The sequence below is a fragment of the Leiobunum rupestre genome, chromosome 10 (genome assembly GCF_980474605.1).
Source record: "Leiobunum rupestre chromosome 10, qqLeiRupe1.1.hap1, whole genome shotgun sequence".
In the NCBI taxonomy this organism is placed as follows: Eukaryota; Metazoa; Arthropoda; class Arachnida; order Opiliones; family Sclerosomatidae; genus Leiobunum; species Leiobunum rupestre.
In genome coordinates, this window is record NC_143393.1 from 35,043,110 (window position 1) to 35,061,031 (window position 17,922).

Consider the following 17,922-nt stretch of genomic DNA (forward strand, 5'->3'; position numbering starts at 1 on the left):
TGGCCCCTCTCAGAAATGCAGGGGGGCTAAAGCCCATTTCAGCCCACCCTTAGCGCCGCTACTGCTTATGTCACAAGACTTGGCTTTGGTAGAATTATCTTAGCACGCGCGATTTGCTCGAGCGTTAGAAAATAGGAAGCTCCTCGTGATTCGAGAGGGGGGGTTGGAAAGTGTTGGAAAAGGTAAATATAGTGACGTAAGAGCTACATTAAAACAAGAAGGCCATGTTACTTTATAGAAAGAACTATTGAAAATGCCGAGGTTGTTGTTTAAAGTTGGAAAAGTTCAATTGACCATAGAACATTCCTCAAAATCCCATGAAAACTTTTGAATTTTTAAAAAAATCCCTTTATCCCATTTCTCAAAAATAGTCTTAAAAAATCCCAGTTAATTTCATTCGTGGGTCCCACTAAAGGTCAAGTCGAGTATTCGAAGTACTAGACCAAAATAATTCTGGCGAAATTTCGGAAAATTATCAAAATCCCTTCATTTTCCCTTTTTCCCTATCTTCCAAAATAAAATCCCTTTTAGGTCGGAAATTCCCTAAATACGGATAAAATCCCTCAAAGTGGAAGTACTGGCTGTGCTACTAGTGGTGCCTCTAGCGGCTGGTTAAACCCCATTAACTATATATATGCTTCGCTAAATAGACAGGCGTGTTCAATGACAATGCCTCAACTTGCATACGATAGTAGACCCTGGTCAAAATTTTTCCCACGCTTCAGAGTGCTACTAGTGGCGCCTCTAACGGCTGGTCAAATGCTTCTCCAGTGTTTCGAAATTGTTAACAGGTTTTTGGTATGGATACGCCAGTCTAGTAAGCGGTACCGGCTCTACAAACTCCATCAACGGCGGTACCGGCTCTACAAACCCCATTAACGGCGGTACCGGCTCTACAAACCCCATTAACGGCGGTACCGGCTCTACAAACCCCATTAACGGTGGTACCGGCTCTACAAACCCCATTAACGGCGGTACCGGCTCTACAAACTCCATCAACGGCGGTACCGGCTCTACAAACTCCATCAACGGCGGTACCGGCTCTACAAACCCCATTAACGGCGGTACCGGCTCTACAAACCCCATTAACGGCGATACCGGCTCTACAAACCCCATCAACGGCGGTACCGGCTCTACAAACCCCATTAACGGTGGTACCGGCTCTACAAACTCCATCAACGGCGGTACCGGCTCTACAAACTCCATCAACGGCGGTACCGACTCTACAAACCCCATTAACGGTGGTACCGGCTCTACAAACTCCATCAACGGCGGTACCGGCTCTACAAACCCCATTAACGGCAGTACCGGCTCTACAAACCCCATTAACGGCGGTACCGGCTCTACAAACCCGTTGCTTTGGCCATGGCCGCCATTGTGGGCGCGAATTTTTTATGAATAGGAAAAAGCATGGGTGACGTCGTGTGACGTAGCACTTACCGGAACAAACGCATCATTCCAGACGGGGACGAAACTACCTAAACTCGTCCTTCAGAAGTACAACGGAGACATCATCCAATTCAACAGTTTTTGGAATCAATTTAAGACCGCAATCCATGATAATGTGAGTTTACCAAAAGTTGAAAAATTCTTATTGTCTTATTTAGACGGCAACGCTAAGTTAGCGTCAAATTAAACGATTTAATTATTCATACTCACATGAGTAAGTTGCTTAATATGGAACCCGTTAGAAAAGTTAACGATCATAAAGCACTCCGGCGACTATTTGACTCTTGTTAACTCGATATCAGAAGTCTGAGGTCGCCGCTCATGCCGAGCGCGATCGCTAACGGTACATTTTTATGCCCCAAGTTATTAAGATGTCTTCCTGACGAAATAAGACTCGAATACAGTAGGAAGCATTGAAATATGCTAATTGGAACGTAGATGATCTATTAGAGTTTTTAAAACAAGACGTAGAAAGCCGAGAAACTTCGGCCCTTTTAGGCGCGGGGGTTTCTAATAATTTCAAGGAATATAATTCCTATAATTTAAACGAAAATCAGACTAAAAAACCCTTTAAATATGCAAATTCAGCTTCGGCGCTCACTACCGTTGTAGAAGAAACCCAATTCCCAAAACAGCAGAAATAATACTAATTATGAGGACAACATTTATTGCGTATTTTGCCACAAATGCTTTAAACACTCTCTAAAAAGAATAGGGCAAATAATTAGGGACCAACAACGGTGTTATATCTGTCTCAAATGCAAAATTGTTACTCAAAATTTAAAAATTTGCCGCAAGAGAAGGCATTATTTCGCGCTATGTGAACAAAACGAAGTGAATAAAGGGTTGGATAACAATAGCGAAATGGGGAAAGACGACGAGAAAACGTCAGCCAACGTAGATTGCGCCAAGGCATCAGTCGGGGAAGGGGGAAAACCGTACTAGGGCAAACGGCCCTCGCCATAGCTAGACCCCCAATCATTCAGAGGGGGATGAAATCCGATGTTTGTTAGATACAAGATTTATCGAAAAAATTAGAATTACCCATTGTGGGAAGAATTGAAATAGAAATAAGTAAATTTGGGTCGCAAGATATTTGAAATAAAGTTAGGTTAACTTTAAAAAAAACGCACAACCCTGAACAAAGGGTAAAAATTATCGCCATTGAGGTTCCGTATGTTTTGTAATGCCGTAACGTCTCTAAACTGTGAGCATAGACTACTACATATACGTATATTAGTCTATGCTATGAGGAAGTAGAAAATTACACGCAAATGAAAGGCTAACAATTAGCCAATAGACCTAGTAAAAAATTAATGGATAGCTCTAGGATGGAGTCCTTATTGGAGGAGATTACTATTATGCGATTGTGAGCGGAAAGATCGAAAGATTTAGTTCCAGACTAGTGGCATTAGAAATTTTGGATGGCCCGTACAAGAGCCCTGTGGAGAAAATGAAGGGGGAAATGGAGTACACTGCAACCGAATCAGCGTAACCGAAAGGGAAATTTCCAAAACAATGGAAAAAGATTGGACTTTAGACAGTATGGGGATAGAAGATGGGGAACAAACAAATATGGATCTAAAGAATTTCGAAATAGTTGAAAATTTCAACCGGGAAATTAAAAGGATTGTCGGTAGATATCACGTAACGTTTGCCTGGAAAACTGATAAATTGGCGTTACCAGGTAATTTAGGACAGGCTACTATTAGGGGAAATAGCTTGATTAAAAAATTTTGAAATAGGCTAAGACCCCCAGGCACGTATTATCTCCGACCACAGGCGGTAAAACGCGACAGCGTCACGACTAAGGTGAGAGTGGTTGACCAGTGCTTCCACTTGTAGGGAATTTCTCCCTTTGTAGGGAATTTCTCCCTTTGTAGGGAATTTTCAACTTTAAAAATTAGAAAAGCGATTTTTATTTGAAAAAAAGGGAATTTCCCATTTTTCTGGAAAACAATGTAAGTTACCACTATTATGAGTAGAATATAGATCATTGAAAATAAATATAGTCTAGTCTTTTTTAATGCTTTTTGACTAGTAAGGGAATCAGCTGCAGAGTTCCAATAGTTGCTAAACACGTGGTGATTAATTAACCTAAACCTGAATATCATGTCCGTCGCATTGACTATAGAAGAAATTTCAGGAATGCTTTTTGGACGAGGGGTCGGACACTTGCCATTATTTTGTACGGGATTTCGGGATTTCGTAGAGATTTTGGCGATTTTATCATTACTTTTTTAAGTGATTTTGGGATTTCAATGTTAATTTACCATAGAGAGAGTTTAAAGATTTTGCGATTTTACACAAAGTGTACGGGATTTTGGTAAATGTCCGACCCCTCGTTTTTGGACTCTTGTTGCTAACCATTGTGGTTCTAGACGGCTCCTCACACGCTCCTCACCTAACTTAAACCCCGACTTACTACTCATTTTATTGAGGTTTAGAATTCGTAAAATCGCGTTTATAGCAGATATAGAAAAGGGTTTCTTACAAATCGCGCTATCAGAAAACGTAAGGGACTCCGTGAGGTTTTTGTGGTATCACAACGAGGACTCGAGTAACAAACTAATGGGAAATAATTTTATCCATCTTCGAATGACAAACGTGCCATTCGGAATCACCGCTAGTCCATTTTTACTGGCAAATACTATCAAATAGAGCTCTACCACTTGTATAGGGGTCTACGTCACCAATGCTTTTTTGTATTGAGAAACCCGCTCAAAATGGCGACCATTACACTGCCAAAGCTAGGGAAAGCAGACGACGTGAAATATCTCGATACCACATTCACCACAGGAAGGGGGCCGATAAAAAGGCGGTAACAACCCTGGACCACGATTTATACGTGGACGATCTAACGGGAGGGGACAAAAGTGTCAGCGAAGCTTTTGACCTATCAGTAAACGTCAACAGGCTAAATGAACTTTCGCAAATGGCAAACGAACTCTCCCGAATGAAGAGCCCTCTGGGGTGAGAAAAACCAACCCAAAAACGCGTTCCTTTATTCGAGGGAAAAGAAAACCCGGGTAATCTAAAAGTATTAGGACTAAAATGGTTAACGGACGAAGATACGTTTTCATTTAATTTGGATGCCCTAATGGACATACTACAAGACATTAGGCCCATGTTAAACGTTTTATGCGCGATGGCCAGAATATTTGACCCTATAGGAGTCTTGGGCCCCTTTACAATTAGGGCAAAAATAATTTTCCAAAAATTATGGGAAAAACCATAGATCGATTTACAATTAGAACGGGCAAAGACGACTTTAAAGGGGTAAAATTCATCCGAGGTAACGTGGTGATGGCGTTATTTGTTAGTAGATGGCGCTCTGATAGCAACATGACTTCATAATTTTGATTTTCAACGATTGGTTGAAAGTTTTCAGTTTTAGTGGAGAACCGAGTGGAGAACGGTTTTGTCGAGATTTAAAATACAAAATTATCTTCCCTGATTGGATAGTTTAAAATCGTATTATAGTGCAGTTATGTAGGTCGGAGAGTGTTAATTAATTGTTAATTTAAATTACAAAAATTATATATTTTTAATAAGAATTGAAAGTACTATAATTTAGTAATTAATTAATAACTTTTTAAAAAAGTTTATTTTTCATAAACTTTATAGTGTCGCCATCTACCTCAAACATTATTAAATAGGAAGGTACCTCGGGTGGATTTCGCCCCTTTTTGAATATTTCCCTGTAGGCAATATGTGAGTAGGGTTAAAGTGCCGGTTCTGAAACATACAGCCAAAGGCAACCACATTTGTTGTACAGCCAAAGGCAACCACATTTGTTGTACAGCCAAAGGCAACCACATTTGTTGTACAGCCAAAGGCAACCACATTTGTTGTACAGCCAAAGGCCACCACATTTGTTGTACAGCCAAAGGCCACCACATTTGTTGTACAGCCAAAGGCCACCACATTTGTTGTACAGTCAAAGACCACCACCACAATGGTGCACAGTTATTGTGAATTTAAGTTGAACGTGTAAAGACTGCTGGTGAAAAATGTGATTTGTATAAATAGCTGAACCCCACCCGAGATAAAATATCATATCCCAAATCTTAGGTGTTTCCGGCCAGAATCAATAAGAAACCAGCAATAACTATGTAAGTATAAGACCGTTTTTTTTACTTAGAAAATGTTTGGAATATATGTATTTAAGAGCATATTTATTTTCGTTATTCAGAATGTCTACTGAATTACTATTTGCACTTTCGTCGGACAAATTTGTCGAAATCACGCCGAAGATAGACATTCGTCTAGGACTTCGAGATAGTGCTACGGGAATCACCTTAGATAAAGCCGATTTTCATGAGTTATACCGAAAGAAGGATGAAATACTAGCTTTCTTCGAGAAGGATGACATCCCAGGATCATCGTGCTTTTTCAGCGGTTCCGAGACGAAACGTGTTGAACTAAGAACGTATCAGAATCGAAAATTTTTGGATATCCGGGAGATGGTTCCGGGGTACGGTGAATTGTACGGCAAGTTTTTCCCAACCAAGAGGGGTTTCGCCATTGGTTACGCTCTCACCAAAGTGCTAATGGATATGTATAAAGACGTTGTAACATACCTAAATGAATCAAATAGGATATATGACATTTTAAAGGACAGTATTTTGGAACAGTTGCGTGTTAATATCCGCCAGTGTTGCTACGGTTGTACTGTGGACCATCCGTCACAGACTCAACACAACTGCCTAGAAGACTGGGATATGCGTGTTGAAATGAACTACGACACTGCGATAAGAAATCTTGACTATATTGAGATTTATAAAATTTTTACTTTAAAAACCTTTTTAAATGAAGAATTTTGTAAATGTATGGTCGCTAGAATAGTCTGTAACGCTAAACAACTTTTGTGAATAAAAACTATTTGATTTGAGAAAAATGTGTCATTCTTTAAAATGGATTTCAGGTTGCAACATCCTTTTAACGGTCTGATCGCGGGTGCGACTCAGTCTGGGAAATCCTTTTTTCGTGGCTAGTCTTATCAAATATAAAGATACGTGTATTTCACCCCCACCAGACAGAATTATATGGTGCTATACGGAATATCAACCCAAACTGTTTAATTCGGTATTAGATGATACACCCACAGTTGAATTTCACGAAGGGTTATTAGACGTTAAAATTTTAGACCCAAATGTCAAGAATTTTGTTATTCTTGATGATTTACTTTGTGAAATATCAAATAACAAGGATGTCACGAATTTGTTTATAAGAGGTTCTCATCATAAAAACACGTCGGTTTTTGTACTCATGCAAAATTTGTATTATCCTGGGAAGGAAATTAGAACTTTAAATTTAAACGCGCACTATCTGATAATTTTCAAGACACCACGTGACAAATCGGCGATATTTCATTTGGCTAGACAGATTTCCCCAACTAACAGTAAATACGTCATCGACGCCTTTCATCAAGCAATCGCTAGAGACTTTGGATATTTATGGGTGGATTTGAAACCAACTACGTCAGGTGATCACAGACTACGAACCGGACTTATACCAGGAGAAGAGGCTGCCGTTTTTATCCCAAAATGAAGAGAATTCATAATCATAAGGAGTTTTTAAAATATCTGTCCAAGTGTAATTCGTGTCAAAGAAATGCCGCCATCAAATATGCTAAAAACGACGCGATTAAAGCTATTGTGGAATGTTGTATAAATGTTCTGCGTGGCAATGTGAAGCTATCAGATGATCATAAGAAGCGATTGAAGCGACATTGTCATATTTTGCGGAAGATATCTAAACCTAATACAATCGCAAAACGAAAAAAGATTCTAATACAGAAGGGAGGATTTTTACCGTTACTCTTAGCGTGGTGCTAAGAGTAACGGTAAAAATCCTCCCTTCTTTCAATTGTGAGCAGTGCGGCAGGCGCGGCTATAAGTAGAGCTATCAAAAATGGCTAGGAAGATGATCTTAGTCCCCGAAGACGTTTATCGACGACTCAATTCGCAACCAAAACTTGACGAAAACTTGGATACGAAAACTGTTTTAAATAATCAGAAACTTAATCAATCACAAAAAGTGGAGCTGTACAACCATTTATTACAACGAAACAAAAGAACTAAGAAGGCGAAAATCGTTGAAGAACCGAAAAGAAAGAAAGACTGGTATTCGGAAATAGCTATCGCGATACCAGACTCACATCTAAAACCCGTCATTGCTTTGTACAAGTGGATCGAAAGAAACAGTAAAATTGAATGGTCTACCAGTGGTGAACTTATTTATAAAGGACGCCCTATAGTTAGATCTAATATCATGGATATTTTACACGAATCAGTTAAAGGATACAAAACCAAACCAAAACATGAAATTGTTGGATTAGATAACTTTTATAAATTGCTGTCAAAGGAAAATGTACCAAAATCACTTGTAAAAAATAAATTCCGCTTTGATTCCCCCATTGATAATGTACCTATTATTTCTAACGATCTACCAGAGAAGGTGTACGATGATTCAGATTATTTACCCCCAAGTCCCGAATCAATGTATGGCAATGGATTGTTGAGTTGGATAAATTTGAAATAAATAATATAATCATGCATCAGGTTTCAGTTCTTTCATTCACGAATTACACCTCAACATGGAAGGTGGCATCGATCCTACTCCGTCTGGGTTAATAACCTCTTTATCGATATCGTACTTAAAATCACCCAAAGTTATTACTGCGTTTTTGTTATTATTTATTATTATCGTTTTTGAACTATTTGAGTTCGCGTACTGGTATCACGAACGGAAATTGAACTGTACGATGAATGGATAAGCTAGAAGAAATATACTTCAATGTAAAGGACGCCGGTAGTTACGGAGGCATTCGTGGTCTTTATCGGGCTGCCCGATCGAAGGGTATTAAAGTGACCATAAACGATGTGAGTTAATTTTTAAAACGACAAGATACGTACACGTTACACAAACCAGTGAGACACAATTTTCGAAGAAACAAGACGATAGTGTATGGGATAGACGAACAACGGCAACTTGATCTGGCAGACATGCAAGATATCAAAAACCACAATAGTGGATACCGATATATCTTATGTTGTATCGATGTATTTAGTAAATACGCATTCGCTGTGGTTACCAAGGATAAAAAAGGATCAACTATGGTAAAGTCATTCAAATCTATATTAGAATCAGGTCGACAGCCGAAGGTTGTACAGACTGATCACGGTAACGAGTTTCTAAGCAAAGAAGTTCAAGGTGAATTAAAACGTAGAGGAATCAAGTTTTTCGCTACGCACTCCGAAGTAAAATCTAGTATTATAGAACGATTCAAACGAACATTGAAGTCTCGAATGTACCGATATTTTACGGAGAAAGATACGCACAAATCGACGTTTTACCAGATTTATTGGAAGCGTATAATAACAACTACCACAAATCTATTAAATGCAAACCCGTTGAAGTGAAGAATGAAAATTCTAAACAAGTGTGGCAGAACCTATACGGGAAAGTTAATTTTTCACCCCCAGTCTCGTTCCCTTTTGAAATAGGTGACTTGGTTCGTATAAGCAAGAATAAAACCACGTTCGAAAAGGGTTACAAAGCAAATTATACCGAGGAAACATTCAAAGTAGTGGAGCGCTTACCTAGAGACCCTCCGGTATATAAACTGGAGGATTTGAAAACTGAACTCATTTCGGGTGTGTTCTACAAGGAGGAAAAAAAAAAATCGGGAAAGACCTTGATAACTGTTTGTTTAAAATAGATAAAGTTTTGAGAAAAAGAACCAAACCCGACGGAACGAAAGAACTTTTAGTACGTTGGCGTGGTTACAGTTCAGATTTTGACTCTTGGGTGCAAGAAATTGTAGTACTATGAGTTTCTATATAACGCTACCCTCGGACTCTTCTATACGTTATTTCAAAAACAACACTATAAGCAAGTTCAGGACGTATTTACCAGAACCCATTAAACGTGATGGAGCGTACGAAGTTGGTCTAGCCGCAATAAGTTATCCTAGAACGTGGAATAACGTTAATGAAGAATGTTTAGTTCGAATTTGGAATACTGTAGAAGATACTATAGACTCCTTGGAAGAACCTATAACCAAGAAGTCTAAAAAACAGTCAATCAAGAATACGGAAAAGAACCCCGAAAATTTTGTGAAGAGAGATCTCAAAGATGAAATGCGTGATATAAGCATACTTATACCTCCCGGAGATTACGGCTCTACCGAAGAATTACTAGAGATTATGTCACTCGATGATGACTGAGAAAAAATTAACTCAAGGGTCGAGTTTTATTACAATAAACCTAATCGGCGGGTGGTTATCGAAATTAAAGGAATGAATCAAGTTTACATACCGCATGAAATCGCCATTATATTAGGATTCACGAGAATTCCAGGCAAAGATGTAACTGTAGTTACTTCAATGACAGCGCCTTTTAGCTGTGATATGGACGCTGGGTTACATTCTCTGTTCATATACTCCGATATAATACAAAGTCAATCGGTTGGAGATTCAGATGTACCCTTATTACGTATTATAAGTATTCAAGGAAAAGACGGAGACACTGTTGAGAAAGAGTTTTCTATACCTCATTATATGCCTATTGCGAATAATAATTTTCAAACCATTGAAATTAATATTATGAGTGAAATGGGTCAGCCTGTGCATTTCGAAAGAGGAAAAGCTCACGTCACTCTTCATTTTAGACCTCGAAGGACATGGACGTCTCTATAAAATCAGGTGTAAAAACTGTCTTCCGTTCATTTGTGGTTAGCGTGTCAAAGGAGAAACATGTCTCCGCGTAATTTAGACCACGTTTACGTAAACGATTATAATAACTATTACTTAAATCAAATCGGACACGGATCAATTCCGGTATACCGTGGAGTAGCCGTGCAAAGAGGATATGGACTTGGAAATATATTAGCCTCGGCATTTCGGTCGGCCATGCCTTTACTCAAAAAAGGTGCCACATTCCTCGGTCGAAAATTTTTAAATACCGGAGCAAAAATTGCTTCCGACGTCTCGAGTGGCGTGTCTATTAAAGACGCGTTAAAATCTCGGGGGAAAGAGGCGGGGAAAGAAACCTTAAGAAGAGCCGCCGAAGCAGTGAGTAAACTTAGTGGAAATTGACGTAAAAGGAAACGTAAAACGTCTCCCATCATCAGTTCAGTTCGAACCAGGAGGAAGAAAAGACGTTCTCTGCTTCAGTCTGATATATTCTCGTAATCATCATTGAACAATGTCTCTAGCCCACCCCAGTTCACAGAACAGCATTAGCTCGGAACTTGATTTATTTCACGTACCTTATACTCAATCTGGCATAATAGGAAGTCAATGGGTTGAATATAATCCAACATCGAACATAAACGAAAACCAAGCAATTATCTTTAGTATCGCTGGAAACTCGGAGACGTACATTGATTTGAAAAATACTTTACTTCAAGTTCAAGTGAAAATTGTTAAAGCAGATGGAACTCTACCAAAACCCGATATTCACGACGCTGTATCTAAAACAACAACTCCCGCGGACAAAGTTGGTCCAGAAAATTTGTTTTTACACAGTCTCTTTGGCGAAGTTCACGTATCATTGGGTGACAGATCAGTTACGTCATGCCCTCAACAGTACCCTTACAAGAGCATGATTCAAACGCTCTTGACATATGGTGGGCCAGCCAAGGAAAGTTTCTTAACAGCGTCCCTATTCTATAAAGATAAAGCTGGGAAATTTGACGAATTTTCAATAACGATGGATTTACGAAACGCGCAAAATTTGCCCAAGAAGGTGTTATTGACATGATAGGAGTTGTACGAGCCGATATTTGTCAACAAAATCGACTTATTCCTAACCTGATAGATCTAAATTTCAAGTTTATCCCAAGCTCAAACGAGTTTTGTTTACACACAGACGGTGAAAAATGCAAAGTCATTTTCACACACGCATCAATGTTTGTCAGAAAAGTTAGATTGACGCCAGAGATTATGTTATCCCACGCTAAAACTTTGGAACTGGCAACAATGAAATATCCTATCATCCGTACGGAATGTAATTCATTTTCAATTTCCCAAGGCAACAAAATATGCGTCAAAGACAATTTATATAATGGTCAAATACCGAGTAAGGTGGTGATCGGATTTGTAGACCAGAACGCGTATTTGGGAGACTACAAAATGTCACCTTTTAACTTTAAAAAAATTTCGTTAACTCAAATCGCCCTATACCTTGATGGTAGTAGTGTCCCGGCAAAACCATTAAACCCAAATTTCAAAGATAAGTTGTTTATGCGATCATACGCTAATCTCTTTCTTCAAACTGGTCAATGGAATATTGACGAAGGAAATTTCATCGACCGTGATGAATTCGCCAATGGAAACGCGCTATTCGTATTCGACTTAACTCCCGATCTCAACGGAAGTTCAACTGACTGTTTTAACCTGATAAAGAACGGTAGCGTTCGTCTCGAATTAATATTCGGAGAATTATTGCCGTCAACAGTTAGCGTGATTTACTATTCCGAATATCAATCTTTAGTCGAGATCGACAAGAACACAGCAGTTTTATATGATCAAAGTTCATAATGGACTCGCAACAACTTGAAATCATACTCAAGAATGACCCGTATACCAAATATTTATTCAGAGGAGTCTTCCCTGCCGATAAACTTCCCGATAATGTGAAAACGTATCCTTCACTTTACATCGTGAACACTGATACGTCCAATGGGGTAGGATAACATTGGTGTATGATATATCTCTCAAGGTCACTCAATTGTACATTCTTCGAGAGTTTCGGGAACAGCCCTGATTTGTTTAAATTTAACTATTTTATAGAGCGAAACAGCATAACTGTGACGTATAATTCTGTTCAATTGCGTTTATTTTGCTATTAACTTGTGTCGGGGAATAAAATTGTTTAGTATATTGGAAAGATTTTCTGAAAACAAAAATGTAAACGATCGTATGATATCTGAATTTATGTATAAGAAATACTCAATAAATTTGACATAAAAATTTATTTTATTTTATTTGGTTTTGTAATGTCCATGTGCAAGGGTTGAAATCCCGTCATCTAAAATATATCGTTTATCGTCGCAAGGGTTTAAACACAATTTGTTTTGCCGCACAGTTGTCACTATGTGTTTGTGGCTGACAATTCTTTTCGGCAACTGTGAGTTTGCGGTTAAGCAGATACTCGCGATACTCCGCGTGTCGGACGCGCTTCTGAACCACGCGTTTGCACACACCCTTACATGTTTTCTTTTCACCCTTCACGGAAAGGATAGGGTATATTTTTGGACGAAGTCCACAAAATTCTTCAATGGGAATCCCGTCAAGCTCATCTTTGAATTTACCCAATCGCTTTTGTTAGATTCGTCGTAGAGTGCATGGTTTTCGGGATATCCCGAAAAATCAAACATGTCCTTTATTTGCGTGAAATCTTCATACATATCATGTGTTTCGATTTTATATGTAAGACTGTCTGTGAATAATAATACAAGTTAGTATGGGGCTATAATGCATAACAGAATTTTGTTACATACCAGTATCAGTGAAAAGTAGCGTGGCCTTCTCATGATACTGCGATTTTATGACATCATAATGGAATCTATACATTAAAAGTTTTGAGAGATCTAAAATGGTAAAACCTGTATATATGGGACGATTTAAGATGATTTTTTTCTTGACGGAATGAATCCCAACAAGGTCGTTTTGGAAGATGGTGAACCTTTCAAACGCTGGTGAACTAGCTTTTTTCACAGCCTTTTCCTGGGTCGTTACCAATTTGAAATCTTTACGAGAACGCAAATTTTCCATGGTTTTTCCTTTAAATAATAATTTTAATCATTAATTTATTTTTAATTTCAATTAAAGTACTTACCGAAAACTGCATTGTTCATCAATTTGAAAAAAGTTCTTTTCAAATTCATTGACGGCCATCTTCTTTTTTTCCGTATTAAAGTCGATATATGGCTTTAACCAAGCGCCTTGTTTAAATTTTAAAATTCGATGAATTTTAATAATTTTTAACCCCTTTGCCACATAATATTTTAGATTGCGGTAGTGGACGACGTATCGTTCTGTATTATTTAGGTTGGGTACAAGTTTCGGTAGGCTTTCCTTAATAGGTATGCGAAGTTCCGTCAGTTGAGCTTTTGAATACTCAGAAAGCGCTTCCGGTTTAATGGTCATAGATTCCGGTGCCAACGGATAGCAGTTATGGACATCGTGTAAGTCCTTTGGATATTCTAAGTCAACCTCCAGGATAAATCCTTCTGACGCGTCATCGGCACATCTTAGAATTTCACGTTGGCTTGTAGGGGTCGGTACAATCCACATGAAGTCTTTCATGGGTAGTGCGTCACACATGACCGTTCCATAGAGGTTGTTACAATATGTTTAAATTAAAATGAAAATAATTATTATTTACATTAATAAGAAATAAAAATTTAAAATTTAAAAAAATCCTACCAAGATAGCAAATGTAAGTATCCGATTTTGATGGGTCATACGAGTGTATATACTTGTTGTTTGCCTGTGCGAGACGATGTGAGATGCACGATACACCCCCTCTCACACCCTTTTCAATGAATAGATGTTTGTCTTCGTCAAGAAAAAGGTCTAGACACACCTAACAGGAATAATGTTTTAACTTCAGATAAAGTCTACACATCAAAACAAGTTGCATAACTAACCTTGGTCTTCGACAGGGCTGCTTGCCACGCGTAACCAGGACCAGTGTAAGAATGGGCGGGATCAAGTCGGTAATACGTCATGCACATATGACGAAAACTTTGGAAAACGTCAGCTAGGAGAAGTGTATCAGACAATACGTATATATCGTGATACCGTCCTTTGAAATGAAAACAATTAGATAATTATATAATCAAATAAAAAGTTGGAAAACATACCCAAATTTTCAACATCAAATAATTTCCAAACGTTTTGCGCATGTTCGTAATCTGCATCGCTTAATGGTTCGTCTGTTAGGTCGTTGTAAAAACACTCGATGGGTGGTAATTGGGTTTCCTTAAAACGAGCCTCAGAATCCATATATGAATAGGGGTAGACACCCTTCCGTAGAAGTAATTTCACTTCATCCGGTTTGAAAACCGAATTTAAAATCGGGAATTTATCTGGACCACCTTTAGCGAGATTCGAAACGAGTGTTTCAAGTGATTCTGGTAAAAACCTAATGCTATCTACAAAACGAAGCTTGTCCAATGTGAATGAAATGTAGGTTTCACAATTGGTTGCGATGCAATCGATATTTTTATTTTTTATATTGGCAATTTGCTGCATAATAAGGTGAGCGTCATATCTGTTTGTAGAATATAATTAGTATAATTAACTTAATTTGTGATATTTCTCATTTAAAATACCTGCTTAAATTATGCATAAAAACTGGAATAAATTTCGGTGCTTTTAATTTCAAGTTGCAGCTCTGACAGGCACTCCCCCTGTATGCGCCAGTATAGTGGTCATGGTCGCGAGTCTTGATCAAAATTTTTGTAAATGCTTCCTCGCAAACGTAACAATGAGTCTCTGCCTGGTATGAGAGCTCTTCAACATCCGTTAGGTTCATAGGTATATTTTCCTTCAACATTTCGGATATATCTGAGGCCTCATTCAAAAGCATCTTCAAAAACTTAAGAGCGCCATCTTTACCACGATACGTTTCATGTTTTACCTATGTTAAAAATATTTCGTGGGATATCGTATTAATTTAATTTGATTTAAGAAATAACGTACCACTCGGACCAATAATGACATATGAAAACCCACAAGTCACGTGTAAGGCTAATGTCGTTGTTGAAGACAAAGTCGCGTCGGGCAAACATGTCGCTATTTTCGACATTACCGATTCAAAATCCTCAAAAATAGTGTAGGGAACCTTTAAAGAATAAATATATAGAACGTGAATTTTCAAATTCATTGAAAAATCACTTACCATTTGACTCCAACCGAAATTTTTGAATTTTAAAATCGGTTCTTTGTGTGGCATCTCTACACGCTGTGGGATGTGGTTATTACAATCACGCATGTGGTTGGCGTGTATTTCTTCCGTTGTACTCCTCCTTAAGCAACGTCGACAGTAAAAAGTCTTGTGGTCATGTTTAGAGAAACCGTTGAAGAGACGGCTTAGATTGCGAATTAACACGTAATGTTTATTTCATCCGTTTGATACCAAAAGTAAATCAATTTATCTCGACTCTGGAACACGTTTTTCACTTACGTAACGAGGGAAAAACCCTTTTTCGTAAGCGAATATGTTAATTTATAAATTATTAACCTCCTCGAATCTTTGTAGTTTATACGCGTCCAGTTCGAATGGAAATGTAATTCCACACAAATTGAGTTCGTTTTCGTATCGTTCATAATTTCGAAAACGACTGGGGTTTGCAGCCACTGGGTGGAGTTTCGCTAGCACCGACCATAGGAAACATTTAGTGTCACTGGTATCATCGGGTTTAACATTGACTGTGGCGCGTTTTCTTTCAATTACTGGAGGTAGAGGAAAATACGTACCCCCAACGAGGGGCAGATACTGTATAATGTTAATTTGGACATAAATAATTCGGTCCAAAACCCAACCACTCCCCATTCCCTCGAACTGATGCATAGATTCATTAATTTTGTCTCTACTAGAGTCCATTTGCTGTTGAATTACCTCCGGTGATAGAGTTGCGTGTGTATATCCTCGAAAATACGGTGATGTCTCCACCTCGGTGTCGGTATTTGAGAGTTCTCGGGTATAGCGCGCACGAACCACCATATACCACTTGATACCATTCATGATATTAAGTTTGTTTCTGAGATACGTTGCCAGAGTTTCTTGGTGATCGTTAATGAACAGCACAAGATCGGTAACCCCTTCTGGAGCCGTTATGCGTGCCGATAAAATCGCGTCACCTAGCGCTTGAATTACCTCAATTTGATTAACTGCTGGTTGGTCAACTTGTGGGGAAACTGGTAGGGCAACGGGTGGGTCAACGGGCAGGGCAACGGGTGGGTAAGCGTGAGGTTCGACTTGAAGATCGGCAACTGGTTGTACAACTGCAGGGGCGCCATCTAGTTGTTCGACTGCAGGGGCGACGGCGGCGGGATCATTTTCAAAAAGTTCCTGGGTATTCAATAGATCATTTAATGGGTCTATTGCACCACCACCACCACCACCTTCTTGGGCCTCCATAAATTCAGCCATACCCTCGTCGTCATCGGACAACAAATCGTCACTATTTAATCCGGTAGCGGCACAATTTTCATGTTCGACGGTAGGGGCGACGACAACTTGCTGATTTTCAAAAAGTTCCCCAAGATGTTGGTCTTCCACCTGAGTATTCAACAGATCATTTAATGGGTCTATTGCACTATCACCTTCTTGGGCCTCCATAAATTCAGCCATCCCATCGTCATCATCAGACAAAAATTCGTCATTATTAAACCCAGCAGCGACATAATTTTCAGGTTCGTCCATGGTCCCGTTTAACTCAACCCCCTCGTTATCGTTAGATAGAGGTGCATCGTCTTTGTGGGTGTTAAGAAACATGACTCCAAGAGCGTCTATCGCGCGGTCATATTCCATGTTTGTAATTTCAATGAGTGGCGTTTGCTTCTGAGATAAGTTGTTCATATATTCCCCCACTTGCCCGTCCCCGTCTTGCGTAAGCAAAAGTTCGCTTAACGGGTCAGCGTTCTGTTCTTGATCGGGAAATATGTTACTAAAAAATAATTTGAAAGAAGCCTCCATAACGGACTTTTTGTTTTCTCCACTTACAACAGCCCTGTCGATAAGCCCGTTGAGAGAAATGTCGGGATGGTAATCTATAAAAATTATACATTTTTCATACTAAAAATATCTTTCCAAAATGAATATATATATATATATATATATATATATATATATATATATATATATATATATATATATATATATATATATAGACTTACCATTTTCATATCTAATACTTTTTGGAATAGATGAGTCTGGGGATGCAACCCTCTTTCGAGGGGAAATCCTATGAGACGGTCCTGACTGTGTATAGCAGGGATGCTTTTCCTAAAACTCAGGTCGCGTATGTCGTGGTATGACGGGTGCGTCAGCTGTGGGCCCGGGGTTCGGTACCATGGGGGTACGACCTTTAGGTTGTCCATGTCCATTATTTCGCTGATGTCGGGTTAACGCGTCTCTCCGTGAAAAAGGCCTATCACATACCGGGCATACGAAGGATGCATTTCCATGAACGGTTGACCTGCAACATGTATCCGAGGTATATGGGCTTTAATATTATTGAATATAATGTATTCATCATTTCCTATAATATCCTTATTCTTACGAATTACCTATTTAGGTGTACTAGAAATAGTGATGGGGTCATCGAAATACCGGATGATTGTTCAAATCTAAATTCAGATGGGTTTGCGTAAGAATTATTGTGTTTATTAACATCGGTTTACGCTTTAATTATTTTTTTGTAGAGAATACAAGCAGCTCTATACGCAT

General features: G+C 38.8%; 2 protein-coding genes across 3 annotated transcripts; one reads left to right on the forward strand and one right to left on the reverse strand.

Annotated features, from left to right (window-relative positions):
- The first annotated feature begins 10,662 nt into the window (after positions 1-10,662).
- Positions 10,663-11,220, forward strand: LOC149925511 (uncharacterized protein F54H12.2-like). Its single transcript, XM_090161768.1, has one exon. The coding sequence runs from the start codon at positions 10,663-10,665 to the stop codon at positions 11,218-11,220; it is 558 nt and encodes a 185-aa protein (XP_090017894.1).
- A 1,230-nt stretch (positions 11,221-12,450) lies between these two features.
- On the reverse strand, positions 12,451-17,921 carry LOC149925512 (uncharacterized). 2 transcript variants are annotated; one of them, XM_090160209.1, is made up of 9 exons: positions 15,370-15,697; positions 15,171-15,312; positions 14,801-15,108; positions 14,330-14,739; positions 14,114-14,271; positions 13,890-14,049; positions 13,300-13,813; positions 12,962-13,243; positions 12,451-12,900 (listed from the first exon to the last, which is right to left on the reverse strand). In XM_090160209.1, exons 2-8 carry the CDS (start codon positions 15,189-15,191, stop codon positions 13,213-13,215), a joined length of 1,602 nt encoding a protein of 533 aa, XP_090016335.1. In that variant the 5' UTR covers positions 15,192-15,312; positions 15,370-15,697; the 3' UTR covers positions 12,451-12,900; positions 12,962-13,212. The 2 variants fall into 2 exon arrangements, with proteins under 2 accessions (XP_090016335.1, XP_090016336.1); XM_090160210.1 differs by lacking the exons at positions 12,451-12,900; positions 12,962-13,243; positions 13,300-13,813; ... (2 more) ...; positions 14,330-14,739; positions 14,801-15,108 and adding an exon at positions 17,370-17,921 and having other exon boundaries at positions 15,206-15,312; positions 15,370-17,243.
- Position 17,922: the final 1 nt, after the last annotated feature.